The sequence below is a fragment of the Chlamydotis macqueenii genome, chromosome 3, assembly GCF_036417535.1.
Source record: "Chlamydotis macqueenii isolate bChlMac1 chromosome 3, bChlMac1.mat, whole genome shotgun sequence".
NCBI classification, from domain to species: domain Eukaryota; kingdom Metazoa; phylum Chordata; class Aves; order Otidiformes; family Otididae; genus Chlamydotis; species Chlamydotis macqueenii.
Window position 1 is genome coordinate 3,809,130 of NC_141558.1, and position 23,173 is coordinate 3,832,302.

The window sequence follows — 23,173 nt, forward strand, 5'->3', positions numbered from 1 at the left end:
TGGGTGCAGATGTGCGGGGGTATCCAGATGTGCACGGTAGGTGGGGTGCAGATGCAAGCAGGCACTCAGACACCCACGGTAGGTGGCTGCAGACACGAGTGGGCGTCCCGCCACGCACAACAGCCGGGGGCAGACGCGTCTGTGTCCGGACGCCAGGCGCGGGCCGAGACCGGGGCGTACCCCTCACCCTCCCCCCGCGCCCCACGGACAACCCGGGGGCGCGCGTCGGGGGCAGCGGGCGCGGCCCCGGGGCGGGCGGTGGCGGCGGCGGCGGCGGCGGAGGAGGCGGGGGCCGGGGCGGGGTCAGGCGGCGCCTGCGCGGGGCCGTGGCGGAGCTCCGCGAAGTTGCGCGGGGGTCCGGGGAAGTTCGCAGCGCGGCGGTGCTGGTGGCGGCGGCGGCGGCGGGGGGGGCGGGCGGCTCCCGCTCCGCACCCCGCACCGCACCCCGCTCCGCACCCGTCCCGGCGCGGCCATGGCTTTCCGCCGGCGGGCCAAGAGCCACCCGCTCTTCAGCCAGGAGTTCCTCATCCACAACCACGCCGACATCGGCTTCTGCCTGGTGCTCAGCGTCCTCATCGCCCTCATGTTCGAGGTGAGACCCCCCCCTCTACCCCCCCCCCACCCCACGGGGGTCAGCCCCACGCGAGACCGGTTGTGTGTGTGTGTGTCCCCCGCTCTTGTGCACCCCCGCTCTCCCCCCAACTTTTCTTCACAGGGTGCCCCCCCACCCTGCACCACCTCACCCCCCCCCCACCCGGCTTTGCGACGGCTCAGGTGGTGTCGTGGGTGCTGCATCCCGGCGGCGTGACCCCATCCCGCGTGGGGAGGGGGCTGTGAGGTGCGGGACCCCTCCGTCCATAGGGTGCCAAGTGCCACCTCATCCGTTCCCCATCTCTCTCCCACCTTCAGAGAGGCGTCCCCCCCCCGTGGGGACCCAGCCCGGCACTGATTTTCGGGCTGGCGCACCCTTCTGCCCCCCCCCCCCCCCCGCCCCAGCCCTGGCTGCAGACAAGGTAGAGCAGAGGGGGTGGGGAACCCCCTTCTGCAAGCCCCCCACCGTTGCTGGGGAGGGTCCCTGCCCCGCTCTGCTTCCAGCACACCGAGGGGTGCCCGGGGACAAGCTCAGCCCTCGCTGATACTTCCAGCTGTTGGAAATGGAGGTAGTATTTTTTTTTCCTTTATTTATTTATTTTTTTTTCAACATTAGCCCTTTTCCAGGTGTTTTCTCCGCAGCCCACTGACCCCGCGCCGTGGGACGCGCGCCGGAGGCCCCCGAGCCTCGTGCAGACGCCGAGGGCTCCCTGGCCTTTTCCCCATCCCGGCCGTCCCGCTCCGCTCCCAGCCGTCGGAAGGCATCCCCGGCACCTCCCTGGGAAACCTTCACTCAAGCGGGGCGGCCGGAACCCTTCGGAAAAGGCCTCTTGTCCCGCCACCGCCCCAGCGCCATGCGGAGCCATGCTGGGAATGCCGCTCTCCCCCTGCTCCGGCTCCTTCCCTCCCAGTTTGCTTTTTTCTTTTCCTCTTTCGGGGTGGAGACAGCGGAGGGTTGGAGTCCAACGCCGAGCAGCTTCGCCGGGCTCCGCGCGCCCAACGCGGAGGCACCTCGAGGGGCTGCGAGCCGTGGTCAACGGTTCGGCCGGATCGGGGACCCCCCCCACAACCCCGTCCCAAACTCCACGCCTCCGCTTGCTTCCCCCGCGCAAACCCTCCCCTTCAGCGCAGTGCCACGTTTCAAAGCAAATCCGGATGGGAAAGGGGTGGCCGGGGGGCCTGGCGAAGGAGGAAAGGCTCCTTCTGTAGCAAATCGCAGGAGGAGGAAATCCATTTCCTTAAAACCCTCCCGGTGGCAGCCCCCTTCTTTTTTTTTTTTTTGTCTCCCCCCTCCTTTTTTTTTTTTTTTTTTTTTTTTTCTGCAAATGCATTGAATGAGCGAGTCGCTTCCAGCACACAAAACCCCTTTCTGCTTGTGCATATATATATATATATATTTATTTATTTAAAGTTTCAAAAGAGTTTCAGAACTAAACCAAGAGGGCCAGCTGTATTCCAGAACCGCATGCAAATGCTGCAAAGTTGGGCTGCGAGTTTCGTAGTCGTACTTTAAAGAAAAAAAAAAAAGGTCACTGAAGTTGCATGTCTATGAGGTTTTCTCCCCGCAGCTGGTTTTTTCGGGGTGCTGGCGGCTGCATGCCGCGAACGCCGTCCCGGTGAGGTGCTCACCGCGCGGTGGTACCCAGTCTTTGGGGGCTTTTGGTTGAGGCGATCCTCCGAGGGCGATTTTGAAATGCGATGCCGTGAAACCCCCCACGGAGGTGGCGGCAGGGAGGGTTTTGTAGTGTTTCTGATTTTTTTTTTTTTTTTTTTTTTTAATGTCTTTTAATTAAATCTCTCCTGGTTGCTGAGAGGGGAGCTCAGCACCATCTGCCCATGTCTTCCTCTTGCCATGTGGTTTGGGGCAACTCTTTTGGTCCTTGTGAGTTATTCTGTTTCACTTTATTTTATTTTCTTGTATTTTTTTCCTTCTGGTTTCTTTTTCCCCTGGAGGAGGAATTGGGCTCTGCTCTTCCCCACTTGCCAAACCATCCCGCACCCATTTGCACCGCCTCCGTGGTGAGTTTTGGTAGCAGCTGGGGTATTTCTGCCTTTCGATGCCTTTTCAGCGCCTCCTCTGTGGTGGTGTGGAGGACATGTCACCGGCCCTCCTCCTCCTCATCCTCCTCCTCCTCGCTGCCCTGCTTCCCACCCCACCGCCGGCTCCCACTTTCCCCGATGCCGGTGGCCACGGCCGGGCTCGGGCTCAGCGGAAACAGCCGAAGCCTGCTCACAATAGGCTGTTTCCTGCATGGAAGGTTTCTTTGGGGAGGCACAAATTTAATTTTTAACCTTTTCCCACGCGGCCCCCAGGAGCTGAGCGCGTGCTTGCTCCGGCACGGTGATGCTCGGGGTCTGCCACAGGTGCCCCCCCCCTCCCCAAAGCGCGATGTGAGGTGCCCCTTAAGCATCCTTTTGGGTGTACAACCTCTTCCCCATCCGAATCAGCTCCGCCATCCCGGTATTTTCTCCGCAGCGGGAAGCGGATACCCGTCGCGATGGAGATACCGTTTGCATCTTGCTCGATGCCCGGCTGCGCCGCGAGCACCGTCCCGGTTCTGGGGAGGGGATTTTGGGGGCACGGAGCCTGACACGAGGCTGCTCGCTGGTGTTACGGGTGTGATGGACTCGACTATTCGGGTGCGGTGCGCGGTTAAGACGATCGTAGGGGTGCTCAGGGAGGGGAGCCCAGGGCTTGGAGGGGCTCCCCCCACAAAACTGCTGTCCTGAGCTGGGGATGTGAGGTTTTCTGCCTTCCTTCAGGATGTGGAAACATCCATCCACGAGCTGGAGCCCAGAAAGAAAAATCTCCCCCCTATTTTTTTTTTTTTTTTTTAATATTTTTTTGGTCAAAACCCATTTTAAGTGACCACATATAGAAACGCGAAGCAGCTGCTCTCCATCCCCGCGCAGAAATCGCTTTGCACGTCTCTTTCCGCTCCGCTTTGTAGAAAAATGAAGCCCAGGCCAGGCTGGGTTTCACCTGCAGCTGCCCGGTGACCCTGCGTCCCATCCGGGACGGCTCCTGCGCGCAGCGCGGGATCTATCGGCCTCCACGGGGGTTGAGTTTGGGGGAGACCTCGCTGGTTTTGGGGAGGTTTCTGTATTACACGCGGGCTGCTGCCATGATCTTTGTAAGATGGGGAAACTGAGGCACGGTCTTCTTTCTCTTTTAGGCCCAGAACTGGCTGCTGCAACCTCATGGGCAAAGCAGGGTGGCATCTCCTGATGCTTAAGCATGGGGTGATGGTAATAAATGTATAAAACACGATATTAAATGAGATGCCGTGCCCTTGCCAGGCTTTTCCCCCGGCACGCGGAGCCGCGGCGGTGAGTCACGGTCTCCCAAACACCGGGTTGTGACACTGTCAAACGAAGGCGGCTGACGAATGAGCTGCTATTTCCAGGCTTCCTGCTAAATATACTTTACCCCTCCCTGGTGCCCTCCGTCATAGTCTGCGAAAATTAAGGCCTTGTTGTCGTTAACGAGGGAAAAGGAATGGTGTTTCTGCCTCCCCCTGGTCTTTGCTGGATGCGGGAAGTGAGGCACCCGGACGGCTTACGGGCTGAAGAGTTGGGGGCGAGCGGAGGAGGGAAAACGGGGAACAAAAAGCAGAGTTTTGGCCTTTTTAAAAAGGGAATAAAGAACAGGGAGCGTGAGGCGATGACAATCGTGTGGTGCCGGGGGACGGTGGGCTGCGCTGCCCTTGGGGAGGGATTTTTGTCAAAAGCTGGCTGTTTACTTTTGAAGGCTTTGGTCCAAAGTTTGGCCTTTCGTTTACATGTAGGGGCCGTGTCAATCCATACTGTGGATCAACAAGTTTTTCTTTCAATAAACACTCTGGCTGATGGGGGGTGGTGGGGGAGGAAAAACCAACCAAAAAAACCGAAGCTGTGAGAAAAGCCTTCGGACAGCATTTTATCTTTAATTAGTTTGAGTTGTTTTTCAAGTCCTGGAAATATTTTCCCGGCTCAGACTGCAGAAACTCCCCCGGCCTCCCCCCTGCCAGAGGTTTGGAGCCGCTTCCTTCCTCCAAAGCGCTTTTAACCCAAGCAGGACCACGAGGCCGTCTGCGTGCCTGGGGTGAAAACAGCACAGATCCTGCAAATCCCGCTGGGCCGCGGCTTTCCGGAAGAGAAGCGGGTTTTGTAGAGTGACCTCTGCGAAGGATGCTCAAAATTATCACCCCTCGCTCCTGAAAATATTAGGGTTTGAGAGTCGCAGCGGGTAGATTTGGGGAACGGTGCTAAGCGTGCATGCCTGCAAAAGTAGAATTGGGATTTTGGTTTGGGCTCTTACAGCATGGCAAGGGAAAAAACAACATCTTCTCTAACGAGCTTTGCTTCTTTGTGTTGGGTGGCAAACTCTGTAGACGCACGGTAAATGTAGAGTAGAGCTGGGGTTGTTTGGCTTTGCCCATCGCCCCATCGTCGAGGGCTGCGAGGTGGATGCGCTGATTTGATTTTTAGCCGTATTGCTCCGTGAGAAATGGCCCGAGCCCTGTCCCGGCTGCTCTGAGCATCGCAGGAATCCCTGATCGTGATGGATGCTGCGGGTTTTGCCTTTTCGCCGTCTGCCTGGCCTTTGGTCCTCGGCTTAGAAACCAGAAACTTGGTTGCGGCTGAAGGTGCTGTTCCCTCTGCGTGGCCGTAGAGAGCTCCCGGGACAAGTGCTTCCCGAATTTGGCTGGTGCAGGCGCATCCCTCGTGCAAGGCAGGATGAGGGTGGGATGAGGAGCATCTCCCTCGCCCCCTCGGGCAGCGGTGGGTTGCATAGAGGTGCCCTTAATGCAGCGAACGAGGAACATCCAGCCTTTGCTGTCCCCGGTGCTCATCGCTCCTTCCTGAGCCGAGGAAACCTGGTTTCTGCCTTGCAGAGGAGCTGGAGGTGGCGTTCCTGGAGGTTGTGGGTTGGTTGTTCCCTGTTTTCCAGGAGGATTGAGCTGGTCGGTGGTGTTTCTCCCTCTGTATACAGCAATGGGCACACCGTGGGTACTCCCAGTTGATGCGTTGGGAGGGATGCTGTGGGGGTTACGGCCACAATGTGGGATTATGGAGCCTGATGTTCACTTGGTGGAGCTCAGCTATGACCTCGGTCAAGTCGCCTATCCCTCCGTGCCCACCGGTAAGGGGCGTGTTGTGAGCAATGGCAAAAAGACGCGGGTCCCTGCGTGGACGCTCAGGGTGTCCTTCATCCCCAAGTGTGGAGGGATGTCACCGGTGTCCTGCTCAAAGTGGTTTCTCCTGTGCGTTTCATGCTCCACCTGCCTCAGCTGCTGGAAACCACAACTCTTTTCCTATCTGAACTGAGATGTCCTCGCGGTGGTGGCAAGGAACTGGAGGTGACCCAGCCAAGGGTGTGTGGCGTGATCGGGACCTCAGTGGCCTCGCGAGTGGAGAGTCTTGGAGGACAGAGCTAAGCAGGAAGAGAAGTGCGTCGTTCTGGGTTTCTTGTGCGATTGCAGCGAGGAGAGCGTGGAGATGTGAGCGCTCACGAAATGAGATGCAACCAGTCCTTGGAAAGCTCAGGGACCTACTTCTGAAAATGCCACCTTGGTCGTTAAAGTCCTGCTGGTGCGTGGGAGCCTGTGCAGAGACCATGCTGGGGTGAAGGGTGGAATCCTGCACGCGTTCAGATGTTTCCGTGGTCGGTGTGAACGCTTCCCAGCTGGTTGCAGGAGAAAGGAATGCCTTTGACGCCTGAGAGGAGACCTTCCCTCCATGTGAGGTCTGTGAGATGTCCAGAGGTAGTTGTGCAGAACATTCTTTGTAGGCTTCAGAGAGCAGCCCACTACCTCTCTGTAGTGGAGAGGTGTAGTGGAGGGGTGAAGGAGTGCAGAGGTGGCCCTCAAAGTTGCTGGTGGTCCTCTGGCCCGCAGGAGGCAAAGGCAAGTGTGGAGATGGGACAAAGCATTGCCTGATCCTGGAGTGGGTGGAGGAAACCTTCCTGTCAGGCCCTCTGGAACAGAAGTTTGGGAGAGTCCTTGCAAATCGTGTTGAGGCTGAGCACCACGTGGGCGTTGCTCCCCACCCTGGAGATGCTCCGGGGTTGTTTTCTCAGCCCCGTAAAGTTTGGCTTCTGGCCTCTCCAGCAGGTTGGGAGGCTTCATCTGGAGATGATGCCTTCTTTCCAGCTGTTTACACCTCTGGATATCAGCCAGGTACTCGGGTAGATGTAAAACCTTCAGTGCCAGCTCCCTGTCCCTGCAGCATCACGGCCACCGCCGGCTTCGTGCGTGTTTCCTACCCCACGCCAGCTTGTGGTGAGGTTTGGGTGTAAAGTTTGGGTCCAGGTTGTGCTGTACAGCTCCAGGATGAAGCAACTTTGCTTTCCAAGGTTTACAGGAGGCAGAAGTGTCTCCTTAAGCCAGCTTGAGGCCGGGCAACACGCTTTTTCCATTACCACCCCAAACTCTGCCCATGGTCTGCCTCTCCCTTGGCATCCTTCTTGTATCTGCTCCCCCACGAGCAGAGCACAACATGTGGGATTTATTTTTTTTTATATAGAAAAAAAAATGAAAAAATAAGAATAATCACCAAACATCATGACCACGCGCCACGGAGCGCGCTATCTCCCAGCCAAGGTTATGAGAGGATGGGAGCGGAGCCGCCGGCCGGTTGCTCAACGCTCGTGAGGGCGGGACGGAAACACTTGGCAAAGCCCCCGTGTCCCCCCCCTGCAGCTACATCCCGCAAGACGTGAAGCAATATTTCCAGCCAGGTTTTTAATAGCCTGCAGCCCTGAAAGGGCTGCAGCTCTGTCTGTGTGAAATGCAGTTCATCTCCATCGGCGTTCGTCAGGCACGGGAGTTTTTTAGGCTGGTTGCGTATGAGGCTGGGCGCTTGAGAAGTGTTGGAGGGGTGGCTGAGGAGCAAAAATCTCCAGGGTGGGGTTGGATGCGATGAAGGCGTGGACGGAGGTTGGTGTTGGATGACTGTGCGCTGGGTTTTGCTGTGGACCTGGCTCAGGGGCTCATCAGTCTCGGAGAGGGTGGTAGAGCACTGTCCCAGGTCACCCAGAGAGGTGGTGAGTGCCCCATCCCTGGAAACATTCCAGGCCAGGTTGGCCGGGGCTCTGAGCAACCTGATCTGGTTGGAAATGTCCCTGCTCCTTGCAGGGGCGTTGGACTGGATGGGCTTTGAAGGTCCCTTCCAACCCAAACCATTCTGTGATTCTGTCCTGCAGACGCACCGGGATGGGATGCTCGACTCTGCCTCGTCCCCGCAAAGCCTCCCGCTTCACTGCTGGGACGATTCATTCCCTGGAATGAAAAGCAATAAACGAAGAGCAAGCAGCACAGTCCTGGTTTGCAGGGAGCCTGATGTCTCATCCCAGGCTTTTTTTTTTTTCCCCATTTATGGGCCAGCCTGTGATGCTGGGCATGTGGCTGGGATCTTGTGCGTGGCCAGTGAAAGGTTCAGCTGTTTTGCCAAAGCTGCTGTTCCCCTGCCCCGCGGGACCCTCGTGAGCACCTGCACTGTCTCTAAATGGGTCCAGCCTCACCAGTCCTGTGGCTGCTGTTACTGGAGGAGTCTCCACAGAGGTGTGGGGGCTAAAACCGTGTAGCCATGGTGCTGGATGTTGGCATTTCTACCCAGGCCGGGCTCCTGGCGTGGCACTCGGAGCAGATGGGAATGAGGGATGGTTTTAATGAACACAAACGGCCCTCTGAGTCGGGCTCTCAGTGTCCCCCGAGCAGCGGGTTGCGTGTGACAATGGTCCATGCTACCGGAGGGATGCTCATCCTTGAGGGGAAGCGGGGAGCATCCCCCATCAGGCTGGCTGGTGGCTTTTACAGCTGTGCTGCTTTTCCTGGTTTCTCCCTCTTTTAGCCACCCCTTTCTCCTTCCCCAGTCCCTGCTGGGAAACCTCTTCCCCCTTTCCCCTTGCCGAAAGGCGTTTCTGTGAGTGAAGCCGGTGCCTGCACATCCCCCTGGATGATTTGCCTTTCCCAGTACAGTAGGAAAGGGGAGTAAATGGTGGCAGAGGAATGGCTCCAACAACTGATTTGTTTGTTTGTTTTTTTTCCCCCTCTGTGTGTCTTTGACAGGTTACAGCCAAGACTGCCTTCCTGTTTATCTTACCTCAGTACAACGTTAGCGTGCCTACAGCAGGTAAGGGATGCTTCTGCTGCGGACACCCCACGGGGAGGGTCGAGCCGTGGTCTGCCCTAAAACCTTGCTGCCAGCCTGGGCTCACCCTCTACTGATGCTCGCTGCTTGGACCCTTTTCTGCTAGTAAAGGAGATTGGAAAAATAAGATATGTGGGGGAAAAAAGAAAGTTTGAGTGGCTCAGAGCACACTGGTCATGTCCACCAGCCCAATGGACATGGGGATGTGCCCCAGCTCCCAGCCAGGAGGCAGCTGGAGGCTTGGTCCCTGTTTGTATTTTGGCTGCTTATCGCTCACTGAGAGCCCCTCCAGGGCTGGCACCGGCGTGGGGGGAAGCAGGAGGTGGTTTGGGTGAAGCTCTGGGCTCAGGATGAGCCAAACGCCCGGGGCACAGAGCCTGGCTTGGTGGCAGAAGACTGCAGTTCGTTAGAAGCGTTGGAGTAATCATCCCAGGGAAGAGCGGGGTCGTTGAAATTAGCAGAACTACGAGGAGGCAGACATGCGGGAGGTCAAAGCTCTGCCCTTAAAATGTTTGAACGTTATGGTTGAAGAAATCATCCAGCTTCCAGATTAAATTGTGGTCCACGCTTAGGGCACAGCTCAGACACCTTCTGCAGCCTTTGTGTGAAGTGATTTGTTCTTTCCTGCCACCAGAAATCTTGGGTGGGCACAGAGCCATCCCACCAGGACCAGGTGTTGGGGTATCGATACAGGGCATGAGCTGAGGCCGTGAGGAGAGGGACCTTGGTGCGGCAGGCGTGCTTGGAGAAAGAGTTATTGCTCACCTGAATTTTTCCAAGGCTGTTTTGCAGCCCTCACAAGGATGCTGCTGCCTGTCAGCCGGCAGATCTTGCTTTTGTCTCCTGCTAGAGCAGCTTCTGAAATACCCCGGGGAGAGGAGAGGAGGCAAAGCAGTCGCACACATTCAAACCTTACTCGTGTGCCTCAGATCTTAGAAACCTGGATGGAAGCTTTCCATGAGGGTAAAGAGGGTTGGTGACAGACAAGTCGCTTCCCAGCGTTGATACTGGAAGAGGATGGTCAGGAGCAGGGTAAGGGAGAGCAGCAGCTGGGGGTGGGCTGAGCGTCGCGTTGCGATGCTATCTGCAGCATATCACAAGGACGGCAGCGTTCCCAACTCTGCTCCTTCCCCATAAGCTGCTGGGCTGCAAATAGTTGCCTAAATGCAGTCGTCTGGGGTATTTTGGGGGCTGTTGGGTCTTCTGTTGCTCCAGAAGAGCAGGGCCTCCCGTGGGTCTTATTTCTTTTCCGCCAGCCCCGTGCTGCTGTCTCAGATCTCTTAATAGCACGAGGCATCTGCATTTAGGCAGCTGAATCCTAATTCAGCTAGGGTGAGTGGAAGAGACTGGGTGTTGGATGGTAACCGAGGCAGTGGAAATCCCCTCCCGAGCTCTGATGCTCCCAGTGGGGTGGCCTTGATCCCATCACCTGCTTCAGCGCTGCCTCCATGACTTCATCCCTCCAGGCTGATAAATTCCTGTCTCCAGTCGAGCTGTCCACACCCCCCTCCCACTAACCCTTAATCCTTTGGGAAATGGGGATTTGACCCACTGTTTGGTCTCTTGGCAGATGGGGAGCTTGTCCAGTATCACTATGGGCTGAAGGATCTGGTCACCATCCTCTTCTACATCTTCATCGCCATCATCCTGCATGCGGTGGTGCAGGAGTATGCCCTGGATGTGAGTGTCATTCGGGATCTCGAGTCACCAAAATATCTCAAGTACCATGGCGGGGCATAGTCCTGCTGCAGTTAAATGCTGTTCTTGAGGTGGTCTGGGGGTTGAGGTGGTGATGAGTGAGCATTCATCTCTAGGGGCTGCTTGGGAAGGGGAGGAGGAGAAGGCAGGGTTGTTGACCCGGTGGCTCATGTCTTCTTGTTCCTTTTCTCTCCCTCTGCTCTTTCCCAGAAAATCAACAGGCGTCTCCATCTCTCCAAGGTCAAACACAGCAAGTTCAATGAATCGGGACAGCTGGTTGCCTTCCACCTCACCTCCGTGATTTGGTGCCTGTACGTCGTGGTGACGGTGAGGCACGGGGCTGGCCTGGCTTTGGGTTCCCTGGGTGGGATTTCAGGTTTCTGGAGTGCAAAACCCTGATGGTAGCAGAGAGTCCGTTCTCCTGCTTCGCGCAAGGCAGAAGCAAATCGGCTGTGAAATATTTTTGGATCTGGACTCCAGAAGTCCTACCTGGCCCTGTCATCTCCATCCGCTGCTCCAGGACCTGCCATCCTTCTCAGCCTCTTATTTTCCTCCTTATTTGTGTTCAGTGCCTTGGGGTTCTTGGATGCCCTTTGCAGGGTCATGGGGTTAACGGGCAGATGTTTGTGGTCCCTGTCTTGGCAAGCTGGCGGTGAGGAGATTGCTGAGGAGAGCGGGGCAACCACACCGTGCCTTGGGTTGCATTGGGGATGTTTCAACCTAAAACTGCTGGGAGAAAAATTCGGAGTGAAAAAGTTTCATTTTGAGGAGGAAGGTGGAGGGAAGAACAGGTGTCGTTGGAGAGATCTGACTATTTTGGCAGCATGAAGTGATGACGATGCTTTGCTACTGGTGGCTGTTGGGGTCCAGCTGTGGTCCTTGGTGGCACTGGGGATGGATGCTCAAGGGCAGGTCCCTTCCTCAGTGCTCCAGGGGTCCTGCCAGCCCCTCTTAGAGGACTGCTACCCCCGTCCAGGCTGTAGGGGAATGCAGGCAGGTGGGAAACTAAACTGTGCGATGCATATGAAATGATTTTTGTAGGTGTTTTCTGTTCCTCTTTCTCTTCAGAAGTACTTCTTTTTCCAACTCAGGTTGGAAATTGCGATGGGGAAGAAGCTCCCTGCACCGTGCACATGGTTCCTTGGAGCCGTGCTATCCACATCTCACCCCCATGCCTCCAGAGCATCCCTCTTGCATTGTCCAAATCCTGAAACGCCCTGTCCTGAACTTGGGACCCTCTGTGCAGCCCAGCAAGCAGCCTTCAGCCCCCAAACACAGGGACCTCATCAAACTTGAGCAGGGTGTTTGAGACCCATGAATGTCCCCTTGGCCCTTGCAAGGGACATGGTTTTTCCTGCAGGCTGAAAGGATTTGGGTGTCATCCCCAGTTCCTAGTTTTGCCTGCCCTGTCATAACCACGCGCTGCCTGTTTCTTTTGCTGAAGGCTTGCATCTTTTCTCTTTTTCAGGAAGGATATGTATCAAACCCTCGGAGTTTGTGGGAAAACTACCCGCATGTTTATCTTCCGTAAGCATTTGCAAGGGCATTTTGTTCTCAGGCTGACCACTTCCTTCCTCTCTACGGTTTTCACGGAGGCTGGGAGCAGGTTGCTGACAGCGCAGCACCCTTAGCACGCACCCTGCTACAAGGACACCGCAGTCTGATCCCAGGGGATGGGGGATATCTTGGTTTTGGCCCCAGGGAGGGTGTTCTGAGAGGGTTTCCTCCGTGAGGAAGGGCCTGTCAGCTTGGTTGCTCATCCTGGCTGCTTCCTGCCTGGATCACCCTGGGCAAGTGACCTTCAGCTCTGGAGCCTCCAACCTTAGAAGGATGTGGAGAGAGTCCAGAGGAGGCCACAAAGATGATCAGAGGGCTGCAGACCTCTCCTGTGAGGCCAGGCTGAGAGAGCTGGGGCTGTTCAGCCTGGAGAAGAGGAGGCTCCAGGGAGACCTGAGAGCGGCCTCCCAGTGCCCAAAGGGGGCTGCAGGAAAGGTGGGGAGAGACTCTTCAGCAGGGCCTGCTGTGATAGCATGAGGGGTAATGGTTTTAAAATAGAGGGAGGTAGATTCAGATTAGATACAAGAAAGAAATTTTTCACGCTGAGGGTGGTGGAGCACTGTCCCAGGTTGCCCAGAGAGGTGGTGGAAGCCCCATCCCTGGAAACATTCCAGGCCAGGTTGGCCGGGGTCTGAGCAACCTGATGTGGTTGGAGATGTCCCTGTTCCTTGCAGGGGGGTTGGACTGGATGGCCTTTAAAGGTCCCTTTTCACCCAAACTGTTCTGTGATTCAAAGATTTTAGGTCTCTTTGCTGTTCATGTTTCATAATAGAAACAGAGCGGGGGATCATCCTCCCTTCTTGGGCTTTTGGAAGTGTGAGGTTTGCTGAGAGCATGGAGACCACAGCACGAGCATCTGGATAAACTCCGGGCACATCTAGCTCGGCTCAGCGTATAATTTCAGCCCAGAAATGATGCTTTCTAAATCCTGTGGCTTTAAAGCAGTGGAGGGATTGCCCGGTGCTGTGTGGCCAGACACCTTCCCCAGCGCCTGGGTCCTTGGGGTCCTGCCGCGTCTCAGGCTGACTCACGAAGCTCGCCCTTGCGTTTCAGGTTCCAGGTGAAGTTTTTCTACCTGTGCCAGCTGGCGTACTGGCTGCACGCCCTGCCGGAGCTCTACTTCCAAAAAGTTCGCAAGGTGAGAGCCAGGTGGGTGCTCCCACGCGCCCTGGGGATGCTTGAGGTGGTTTGCCCACCGGCTTTGGGGAAAGCAAGCTTTGGGGAGAGGGTGGGTGAAGAGGGGCGAGGGGTTAACGTGACTTTCTGCCCTTGCCAGGAGGAGATTCCCCGCCAGCTGCAGCGCATCGCGCTCTACCTTGTGCACATCGCCGGCGCGTACCTCCTCAAGTGAGTCCTGTGCCGTGGATGGGGCCAAGCAGGTCCTTTTGCAGTTGGAGTCACCTGGGAAGCCTCAGCGGGGCGGGGGGCTTAAAGGGAATCAAGGCGAGTGTTTAAAAAGCAGACGGGATAGAAGTTGACCTCCCACGTGTGGGTTGATAGTCAAACAGTTTTCACAGACCCACGGAGCTGATTTGGAGGGAGTTCAGCGGTGTTACGTGAGCGCACAGGCGGTCTCTGTTCACAAGGCATTGCAAAGGAAATTTTAAGCAGGGGCTCGAAGTAGAGGCTGATGGGTGCACGTAGGACGAGAGGAAATGGCCTCAAGTTGCAGCAGGGGAGATTTAGGTTGGATATTAGGAAAAATTTCTTTACTGAAGAGAGTGATCAGGCGCTGGAACAGGCTGCCCAAGGAAGTGGTGGAGTCACCATCCCTGCAGACGTTCAAAGAAAGTGGAGATGTGACACTTCAGGACATGGTTTAGTAGGCATGGTGGTGTTGGGTTGATGGTTGGACTTGATGATCTTGGAGATCTCTTCCAATCTTAAAGATTCTGTGATTCTATGATCTCCCCTGGCTGTGGGAAGCACCCTGGGCTGCCCTCCCAGCACAGCGTGGGGAGGCAAGCTCTTATCCTTCCTCTGGGTGCGTGCACAGAGCTGCCATGCCAGCAGTTAGGGCTTTGTGTTGGACTCATCCCAGCTCTGCTACTGGTTTGAGTCGCTTTGATGGTTTGGGGACAGGAATTTCCCCCATGGCAATCCTACCCTCACTGCTGCGGAGAGGTCCGGCTTTGGGCTGGTGCTTGCTGCAGCTCAGGGATGGCAGGGAAGGGGCTGAGCTGGATATGAAGGACTTAGGTTGATCAGCCCAGTGATGCTTTTTTTTCTTCTTTTCCCTCCTAGCTTAACACGCTTGGGGCTGATCCTCTTGCTGTTGCAGTACCTAGCTGAGTTCTTCTTCCACATGGCCCAGCTGGTCTGCTTCACGGATGAGAACAACGAGAAGCTGTAAGCACGCGAGCTGGCCATGGCTTCCCTCCTCCGGTGCCCAGGAGAGCCGTGCGTGACGTGGGGCTCGTTCTCACCTTCCGGCTCAGCGCTGGAGGCTGCTCCTGCCAACACCTCTGCTTGCCCTCCTGCAGGTTTAACGTCTGGGCTGTCGTGTTCGTGGTCACCAGGCTCTTCACCCTCACCCTGTACATCCTGGTCATCGGCTTCGGGCTGCCACGGGTGGAGAACCAGGCCTTCGACCCCGAGAAAGGGAACTTATTCAGCTTTCTCTTCAACAATATCCTCTTCAGGTAGGAATGTCCCCTACTGTATGTTCCTTGGTTGTGTTATTCCAAGGTGTTTTTTGCTGAGTTTGGAAACAGGGATCTGATCCAGGTTCCCTTTAGGGAAGGTCCTAGTGAACTGGGAGGGTGTGGAGGGAGCAAGGAGGGGTGAAGGGCTGCAGAGCCATGATGGAAGTGAAAAGCCAGCAGATCAGAGGGCTGGAGCACCTCTCCTGTGAGGCCAGGCTGAGAGAGTGGGGCTGTTCAGCCTGGAGAAGAGGAAGCTCCAGGGAGACCTGAGAGCGGCTCCCAGTGCCCAAAGGGGGCTGCAGGAAAGGTGGGGAGAGACTCTTCAGCAGGGCCTGTTGGGACAGGACGAGGGGTCATGGTTTTAAAATAGAGAGAGGTAGATTCAGATTAGATATTAGGAAAAAATTTTTTACACTGAGTGGGGTGGAGCATTGGCCCAGGTTGCCCAGAGAGGCGGTGGATGCCCCATCCCTGGAAACATTCCAGGCCAGCTCGGCTGGGGCTCTGAGCAACCTGATGTGGTTGGAGATGTCCCTGCTCCTTGCAGCAGGGGTTGGACTGGATGGGCTTTAAAGGTCCCTTCCCACCCAAACTATTCTATCATCCATGATAAATAAGTTGTTCGTTAAGTTATAAAGCACGAGCCTATCTTAGAGAATGGCTTGCAGGCCGTTCTTCTGCACCCGTAACTGCACTTACATGGATATGGTCAATGAGAAGGCATTTTCCCTCTGCTTGGACATGTTTTGCACGAGGGAAGCAGAGAGTGGGATGGGTTTCTCATGCCTTACGGTCTGTCTGTCAAGACTGGGAGCCTTTCTCACCCCTACAGCAGCTGTAGGTTCAGTTCAGAAGTTGCTAGGATGGGTGCCTGGTCATTCGCAAGCTTTATGGAGCCATGGACTGATGGCATGCCTGAGGATTTGGGGGACTTTCTGAACTTCCTTCCAACCACATCCACCTTTCAGTTGTACAGAGCAGCTGGGGATGTCTTACCTTGACCGTGCAGACTGTGGTTTGGAGAGTGCTAGTTGAGATGATCCTATTCATCCATTCCTACCCTAAAGTCTTAAGAGTCAGCAATGCCCTGAGCACCTGAGAGCTTTGTGGTGGGGAGGGAAAGGGACATGGGTGCCCTGAGCTCAGGATATGGCAGGAAGCAGAGCTGGTGGCCGGAGTGACGGCACGTGCCTCTGGCACTTGGTGCATCCACCACGGGGGGGACCTCAGCCACCAGCTCCGGTGTGGGTGGAAGGCTGGGCTGCTGGTGGCCTCACTCCTCAGTTCTCAGCCTGCCTCTTCTCCGCCCCTACCAGAATGAGTGTGCTGCTGTTGGTGTGCCTCTTCCAGGCCTCGGTGATGTGGCGCTTCATCCACTTCCAGCTGCGGCGCTGGCGGGAATACTGGAATGAGCAGAGCAGTCGGAAGCGAGCTGCCGCCGGCGCCAAGCAACAAGCCAAGCCGCTCAAGAGGGACTCGGGTGAGTGCCAGAGCCAGCGTGCCGTGGGCTGGGACAGTAGAAGGCATCAGTCCTGTGGTTCAGCATCCTCTCGGCAGGCTGCTGCCCATGCAGGCAGAGCTGTGGTGGTTTCTCCTGCTGCTTCGTGCTGGCCTTGGGGGTTCCCAGCAGGATCATCCCACAGTGGTGGTTTTCTCCATATCTGTGGGCCAGCCCCAAGAGGATTAAGGTTTTGGCCTGTGCAAGGAAAAAAGTTTTCTCTCTCCATCCCCAGGTTACCATGAAAACGGAGTGGTGAAAGCAGAGAACGGCACCTCACCGCGAACCAAGAAGCTGAAATCGCCGTAGAAGCAAAGGCTTGTCTCCTGGGGAGGAGGGCGAGATACCAGGACTAAGAAGCAGCCCCTCTTCCCGGTCCTCACGAGCATCATCTTGAACGGCTTGGAAAACCGGTCATCTTCCCAAGGTGTCTCTCGCTCTCCTCCCTTCCTTTTTTACTCTCTTGAACCATTTGCAATAAAACCAAAAAGGTCCCTTTCCCCTCCTCCCTTCTCGTAGGAGCCTTTTCCAGCCCTCTTGGTTTAGCCTTCCTCTGTTTCATCGTAAATCAGTGTGCAATTTTTTTTTTTCTTTTCTATGTTAGTGTTTGGTTATTTTGGATTATTGTTACAAATGCATCGTAGATGGTTCCAAATAATCCTTTTTTTCCTTCTACAGCATCTTCCTCCCCTCTCTCCGTGGTGCTTCCCTGAGCCCTGGGATCAGGGCCACGGCAGCTTGAAGGCACCAAGTGTCTGTTATAGGAACAGGCTCCTGGGCGAACGCGCTGGGGCTCTGTGGCCCTGAGGCTGAGGGGTGCTGTTGGGTGAGGGTTGCCTCTCCTGGGGCACATCTGGCCAGTGCATGGCAAGTGCCGCAGGATGGTGGTGTTGCAAAGAGACCATGGTCTGGGAGGAACCTCAACCGTGTCTTGTCTCTTGGTGGACCTCTGGCTCAGTGGGGTTTTCCTGACCCCTGGTTTTGAGCTAATTTTGGAAAGCTGGGCAGCAGAGAAGGGAGAGAATTTCCCTCTTTATACAGGACCCATCTCCTAGCCTTTGCTTGCCCCAGTTCTTCTGGTACAGCTGGGTTCCTCTTAACCTCTTGGCTGCAGGAGGTGAGCTGCCCCATAGCTGTTCTGGACCTCCCAGCCCCAAGAGCTGGGCTTGGGACTGCAGCTCGCAGTGTCTTGTTGTGGGGCAGCAGCATCCTCAGGTCCACGTGAAACCTTGGGTCCTAGCCCACTCTTGAGCACTGGCCTGGCTCCTGTGAGCCCAGGCCTTTGCCAGCTTGTCTGTGCCTCACGGACTTGGTGTTCTCATGGCTCATGACCACGTCCAGATGACAAACTGGCTGCTGCGAAGGGTTTTTGCATCAATGGGACTGTGCCCCTCATGCTGTCACCTTAGCCTTCCTCATCTCTACCGTACCAGTCCAGCCGTGCCGTCGGCAGCCACCAGCTTCACTCTTTTGTTTCCAAAGGATACAGAGCTTGTATCCACCCAAGGTGCTATCAAATGCAGGGTTTCTTCCAAAAAAAAAAAACAAACCTAGCCCCTTCATCCCTTTCCAAGCTGTGAATGAGATGGCAGGGAAGGGGAGGGAAGCCGGGGCTACCAGGAGTAGCTTGCATATTAGGAAAAGCCCGACCTGTGACATAGCTGTTGGCAGATGGAGTTGTCTCAAATCTACCTCAGAGGCCGCCTGTTGCTGCAGACCACTTTCCCTCTTGCTCCTGCCTGCTGCCACCTGTACGAGCTGGCAGGAGACTGGTGGGAACCCCAGATCCCACTGCCTTGGTCCTCTGCTGCCCCTTTGCTGGGGAGCAGCATCTCCTGCCCAGGGTTTCGTGGGTCAGTGCCAGCTCGCTGAGCTTCTTTGGGGTGCCATGTACCAGTCTAAATTGGGCAGGCGTGTGGCAGACCGGCAACCCTTACCCGACAGCTCTCCTCCGGGGCAGTTTTTGTGGCTGGGCTCTGCTGTTGGTGCCTCTTGTGCAGCAAAGCCCGGCTGTAGCTTTAGTTCTGCTTCGTCGCAGCAGGAGCAGCGTGCTCCCGTGGCTGGGTGAGAAGAGGGGGCACGGGGTTGCGGGGAGCTGGGGTGCTCTTCAATACGCAAGCCAGAATTGAGGTGCGCCTTCCTTGCGGGTGAGGGAAACCTGTGGTCCTTAGCATGCCCCTTGCCTAGCCCTTCGGGCAGCGGAACTCTGGCCCTCTCCGAGTGCAATTCGAGCTTGAGGCTGGCGCAGTTGTCCTTCGCATCGCTCATATTTTGAGGAATGGGTGACAGTTGATTTTCTGCCCCTCTTTGAGTTGGGTTGGGTTTTTTTTCTCCTTCTGTAGGTGTCTTTTGTCCCTTTCTCCCCCTCTTTGTTGAGCCCCAGCTAGTGCTCCGGAGGGAGATGATGTGCAGGGACATGAGGACAGTTGGTCAAATTCTACTTGTTCCTCCATCCCCACAACCTCTAAGTCCCAAACAGATGCCAGCAGGGCTCTGGGAGTGGGATTCCCCCTTTTTCAGGGGAACCGAGGAAGGAGACTTTGGAGTAGAGCTCTTGGTGGTATCTTGTGATTGCTCCTCGTAACCCTTGCTGGGTAGATAATACACGTTTTGGCTCAAACAGAGGCAGCAACAGTACCCACAGTGCAACACGATGAGAGGAGGTGAAGAGCTTTATGTTAGGAAGGACATGGAAGAAGTCTAGCATGAGAGGTTTCTCCTTTCTGCTGCCACTTCCCATCCCCAGCCATCCACTGCCACGTGTCCTCGGCCAGCAGCCTCTGGCCGGCATCTCTCCAGAGCCTCAGCCGGTCGGTCCTTTCTGCAAAGCCGGTGCCTCGCAGCAGCTGAGGTATTGACTCAGTTAACAGGTGACACATACAGTCCCCAAAAAAACTGGCTGCTGAATGATTCCTCCTGCCTGCTTCGCTTCAGGCAGCTTTTCCACTTGCACAATCCTGCGTCTTCATTAAGTAGCTAATTATGCTTTCTATCCCAAGTGCCTTATGTTGCCATGTAGTCTCTCGTGCGCTTGATCTGTGTCCTGTATCAGTAGCTGAACGCCCTCCCTCTTTACAATGTATGTACAACATATGCTACATTTATGTGGGGTTTTTTTTGTTTGTTTTCTTGTTGGTAGAGCTACCAGTAAAAGGGACAATTTGTTTTGGAAGCATTTCCATGCGTTCTTTTATTTTATTTTTCACTTTGAACCTAGAGATGATGGGGCTTTTTTTGCCTTATCGTTAGTCCTCAGAAATCCTCATCCTTCTCCTGTTATGCCCAAGTGTGGCAGGATCCCTGGGGTCTTTTTTTTTTTTTTTTTTTGAGCTGAGCCTTTGCTGGAAGGCGATATGCGCTGTCATCCCAGAGGTCTGCAATCCACCCTCCATCAGAGGGGCTGCCACGGGCTGCTTCTTGTCTCTGTCTTTTAGTGCGAGCGCCATCCCTTGGCTGCAAGCCCGCAGTAACTGCTTCTACGTCCATGTCATTTCTCAGCAGACCGAGCCTTCTCTTCAGCCCAAAGAGCTTTTTCTTCTATAAACAGAATATTTTCATTGCAGGCCTTTAGTGGTCAGTCTTTCCTTGACCGCTTTGCATACAAAGATGCCGAGAGCCCATTTTCCTTGAGTGGGTGCTCTTCTGGTGTCCCATCTTGTCAAGCCCTGTGTCTTCTCCAAAAAAAGACCCAACAGGAGCTCTTGTCCATCACAGCGCAGCAAGTGTTAGAGACTCTGCAGAACTGCAAGTCTTAATTCTGAGGGTAACGCTACTGCTTGCACCCTTCCTGTGGGCTTGAGGCTGCTTTTTGTAGTCTGTATCCATCATCCAACCTAAGAAGGTCAGGGACTGAGTAGTCTGTGATTTTTGGTGTGAAGCATAGTGTTTTCCTGCCCTAGCCTAGAAGAGCTGTGAAATAGCAGCAGTAGTTATCTCTTTTTGTCTTAGATAGTGGAGGAATGGGCTTGGGAAGAGAAAGGGGCAGAGGAAGAACAGATGTAGCATTTCACATGTGATTTTTGAGTGACTCATGTTATGGGGCATTACAGTTGTGTTATTTCTTTTTTGTTTAGGATTCTTTCTTCTTACTCATCATGTTTGGGTTAGTAGCAAAGAAGGCAAGTTCCAGTTCCCCTCTCAGTCTCCTTACCCTTAACTCACCATTTAAAAATGTATTTTTGGTAGGCTTCCTGGTTGGAGGGAAGAATGAATTCTCTAGGATGCCTCTCCCTTGCCTCCAAGTGTCTCTTGAAGCCTGTAGATCCGCTACCTTTACTTCAGTGCGTGGGGGTTTACAGCAGCCTCTCTCTCCTGCCTTAGATAGAGTATTGGTAGATGGACCTCTACTTGCGGTAACAGTAGATGGAGATCATGGGGTTTGATTTCCAGCCTTCTGGTGAACTTTATGAGTGTGTAACACAGGGTTTGACAGGCTTTGTGCTCAAACTGTGAAGGTTGTTACTTCATCGGGGCTGTGGTGGGGGGGTTTGCTGGCAGCGGGGAGGAGTGGCTGTTGCAAAAGCCAGGCAGAGGCACGTAGTTTTCCTTTGAATACGTTGAACTCGACGGACCAAACTTCAGCAAAGGAACTCGAGGAAAATTTCTGTTCTTCCATATTTATGCTTTAGTGCAAATTTCCTAATTTTGGAAGGGGTGGGGGGAAGGAACAGTCTCTGATACTTTATCCCATTTGTTTCGTTCTTCCTGTCACTTAAATTTTTGTATGGATTTTGTTTGTTGTTTGTTTGTTGTTAAATGACTTTTGTGATAAACTCAACAAAAGTATTTTTCTGAAATAAATAAATAAAAGGCATAGTTTCGTCCATCGCTGCTGTCCACTGATGGTTTATCGCTCTGCTAAGCTGTATGGGTTGCAAAGCAGGCTGTGATGGGTTGGACTTGTCTCTCTCCCGCCGTACCTGACTTGCCTGTTCCCTTTGGTGCAGCATCCTGTGTCTTCGTATTCCCCACAGTTGGGCTGCATCTTCTCATATTTCCCATGTCTCCAGCATGGGCAGCTGCTTCTGAGTTAGTTATCTGGGGCTGCCTGCATCGTTGGGAGTGGAGGAGAAGGGCATTTGTAGGATATGATTTGTCTGATGTGGTTTAGCTCACGATACTTTATGGTGAGCTAAATTGCAGGCTTTCCGCAGCTGGCCCCCGGCATGCTACATGATTTGGCAGAGTATTAGGTTACAGTTTTGTAGCATGTGCAGAAAACAGTTTTGACTTTCTTGTCTACAGCCTACAGCTCCAGTAATTTCATCTCTTAAGTTCTTGGTCTCTGGAAAAGCCAATTAGGGTGGCCTTTAGAAGTCAGCCTTTGTCAGCTGCTGCTTGGAAGGCACCTCATGCAATGAACGCCACGCCATGCTTTGAAATCTGAGGTGGACCAGAGAGACCTGTAGCGATTCTTGGTCGGGGTGAGCAGCAGCACAAAACGGGCCCAGAAGGGAAGAGCGGTGACCTTTCCGAACAAAAGGAGGCGGGAGGGAGCTGTCATGTGGAGACTCTGAGCTGTCTGAAGGGAAATGGGAATCCATAGCACAAAGATGATTTAAATAAGCATTTCGCTCCAAAGAGCTTTGTTCTCTACAGCAGCATGATAGCTGCCTTTCATGTGTGCTCAGTGGCAATACCTGGCAGGTGTCGTCTGGGGTGAGAAAGTCCCTGCCACGTTCACCTTTACGGAGAGATCAGCAATGTGACTGAGTGGAGCACAAGTGTCATAACTCTGTTGCTATGCGAACTGCTAGTTTTCCCTTTTCATTGGACCTGTCTGGTAAGGTGACAGGTAAGGTTGCGTAAGATGGGTTTAGATGGTATCTCAGTCCTAAAACCATTCTCCCCACCTTTTGTTAAAAAATGCAAAGCTGCTGTCAGCACATTTGTGTGCAGATGCCTGCTATCTCCATAGCTCTGTGAGAGCTAAACTCACCCCTCCATTTCAAATAAATGCAGAATCACATCTTGAGGTTTTTTTTTTTGTCCTTTAATCAGCTATTCCAGCCATTGAGGTACTTCTATTTAAAGCAGATTTATTAACACTTTTAGGGCAGCCATGCATGACTTGATAAAATTCAGACTAGCAAGCATGAGTTCACTGTGGTCCGTGGCAGGGCTCTCAGATCTTCTTGGACACAAATAACAGTTTAAACTGGCAGTTTTTGCTGCTTGAAAGTGAAAGGCCTCTTTTGACTCTGTAATAGAAATCTAGAGTGGTTATTATTCCAGGCTTTAGAGAGCTTCAGTTCTAGCAAGCCTTGCTGTACTGTATTAAAAAGTTGAGACATCAACAGGAGAACCTGGCTTTGGTTCTCCAAAGATTTTTTCTCCTGTGAGCTTCATTTCAATATCCAGCAGTTGCAAGGTTGAGTTTGGTGGTAGTTAAAAGGGCAGGGAGAGGTTTGGAAGGAAAAAATTAACAAATTGAGGGTGAAAGGGCTGCATCAAGAGGAGCGTGGCCAGCAGGTCGAGGGAGGTGATTCTCCCTCTCTACTCTGCCCTGGTGAGACCCCACCTGGAGTACTGTGTCCAGTTCTGGAGCCCCCAACACAAGAAGGACATGGACCAGTTGGAGAAGGTCCAGAGGAGGGCCACGAAGATGATAAAAGGGCTGGAGCACCTCTCCTATGAGGACAGGCTGAGAGAGTTGGGGCTGTTCAGCCTGGAGAAGAGGAGGCTCCGGGGAGACCTGATAGCGGTCTTCCAGTACCTCAAGGGGGCCTACAAGAAAGATGGGGAAAGGCTGTTTAGTAGGGCCTGTTGCAATAGGACGAGGGGTAATGGTTTTAAAATAGAGGGGGGTAGATTTAGATTAGAAATTAGGAAAAAATTTTTTACGATGCGAGTTACAGAACACTGGAACAGGTTGCCCAGAAAGGTGGTGGAGGCCCCATCCCTGGAAACGTTCAAGGCCAGGCTGGATGAGGCTCTGAGCAACCTGATCTAGTCGGAGATGTCTCTGCTTCTTGCAGGGGGGTTGGACTAGATGACCTTTGAAGGTGCCTTCCAACCCTAACCATTCCATGATTCTATGATTCTATGAAAT

At 54.2% G+C, this 23,173-nt stretch overlaps 1 protein-coding gene across 1 annotated transcript; it reads left to right on the forward strand.

The window, feature by feature from the left end:
- Positions 1-382: 382 nt before the first annotated feature.
- Positions 383-20,935, forward strand: TRAM2 (translocation associated membrane protein 2). Its single transcript, XM_086745277.1, has 11 exons — positions 383-592; positions 8,643-8,706; positions 10,295-10,404; positions 10,633-10,749; positions 11,891-11,949; positions 13,033-13,117; positions 13,256-13,326; positions 14,224-14,328; positions 14,463-14,621; positions 15,941-16,104; positions 16,358-20,935. The coding sequence occupies exons 1-11, from the start codon at positions 473-475 to the stop codon at positions 16,429-16,431; spliced, it is 1,128 nt and encodes a 375-aa protein (XP_086601403.1). The 5' UTR covers positions 383-472; the 3' UTR covers positions 16,432-20,935.
- Positions 20,936-23,173: the final 2,238 nt, after the last annotated feature.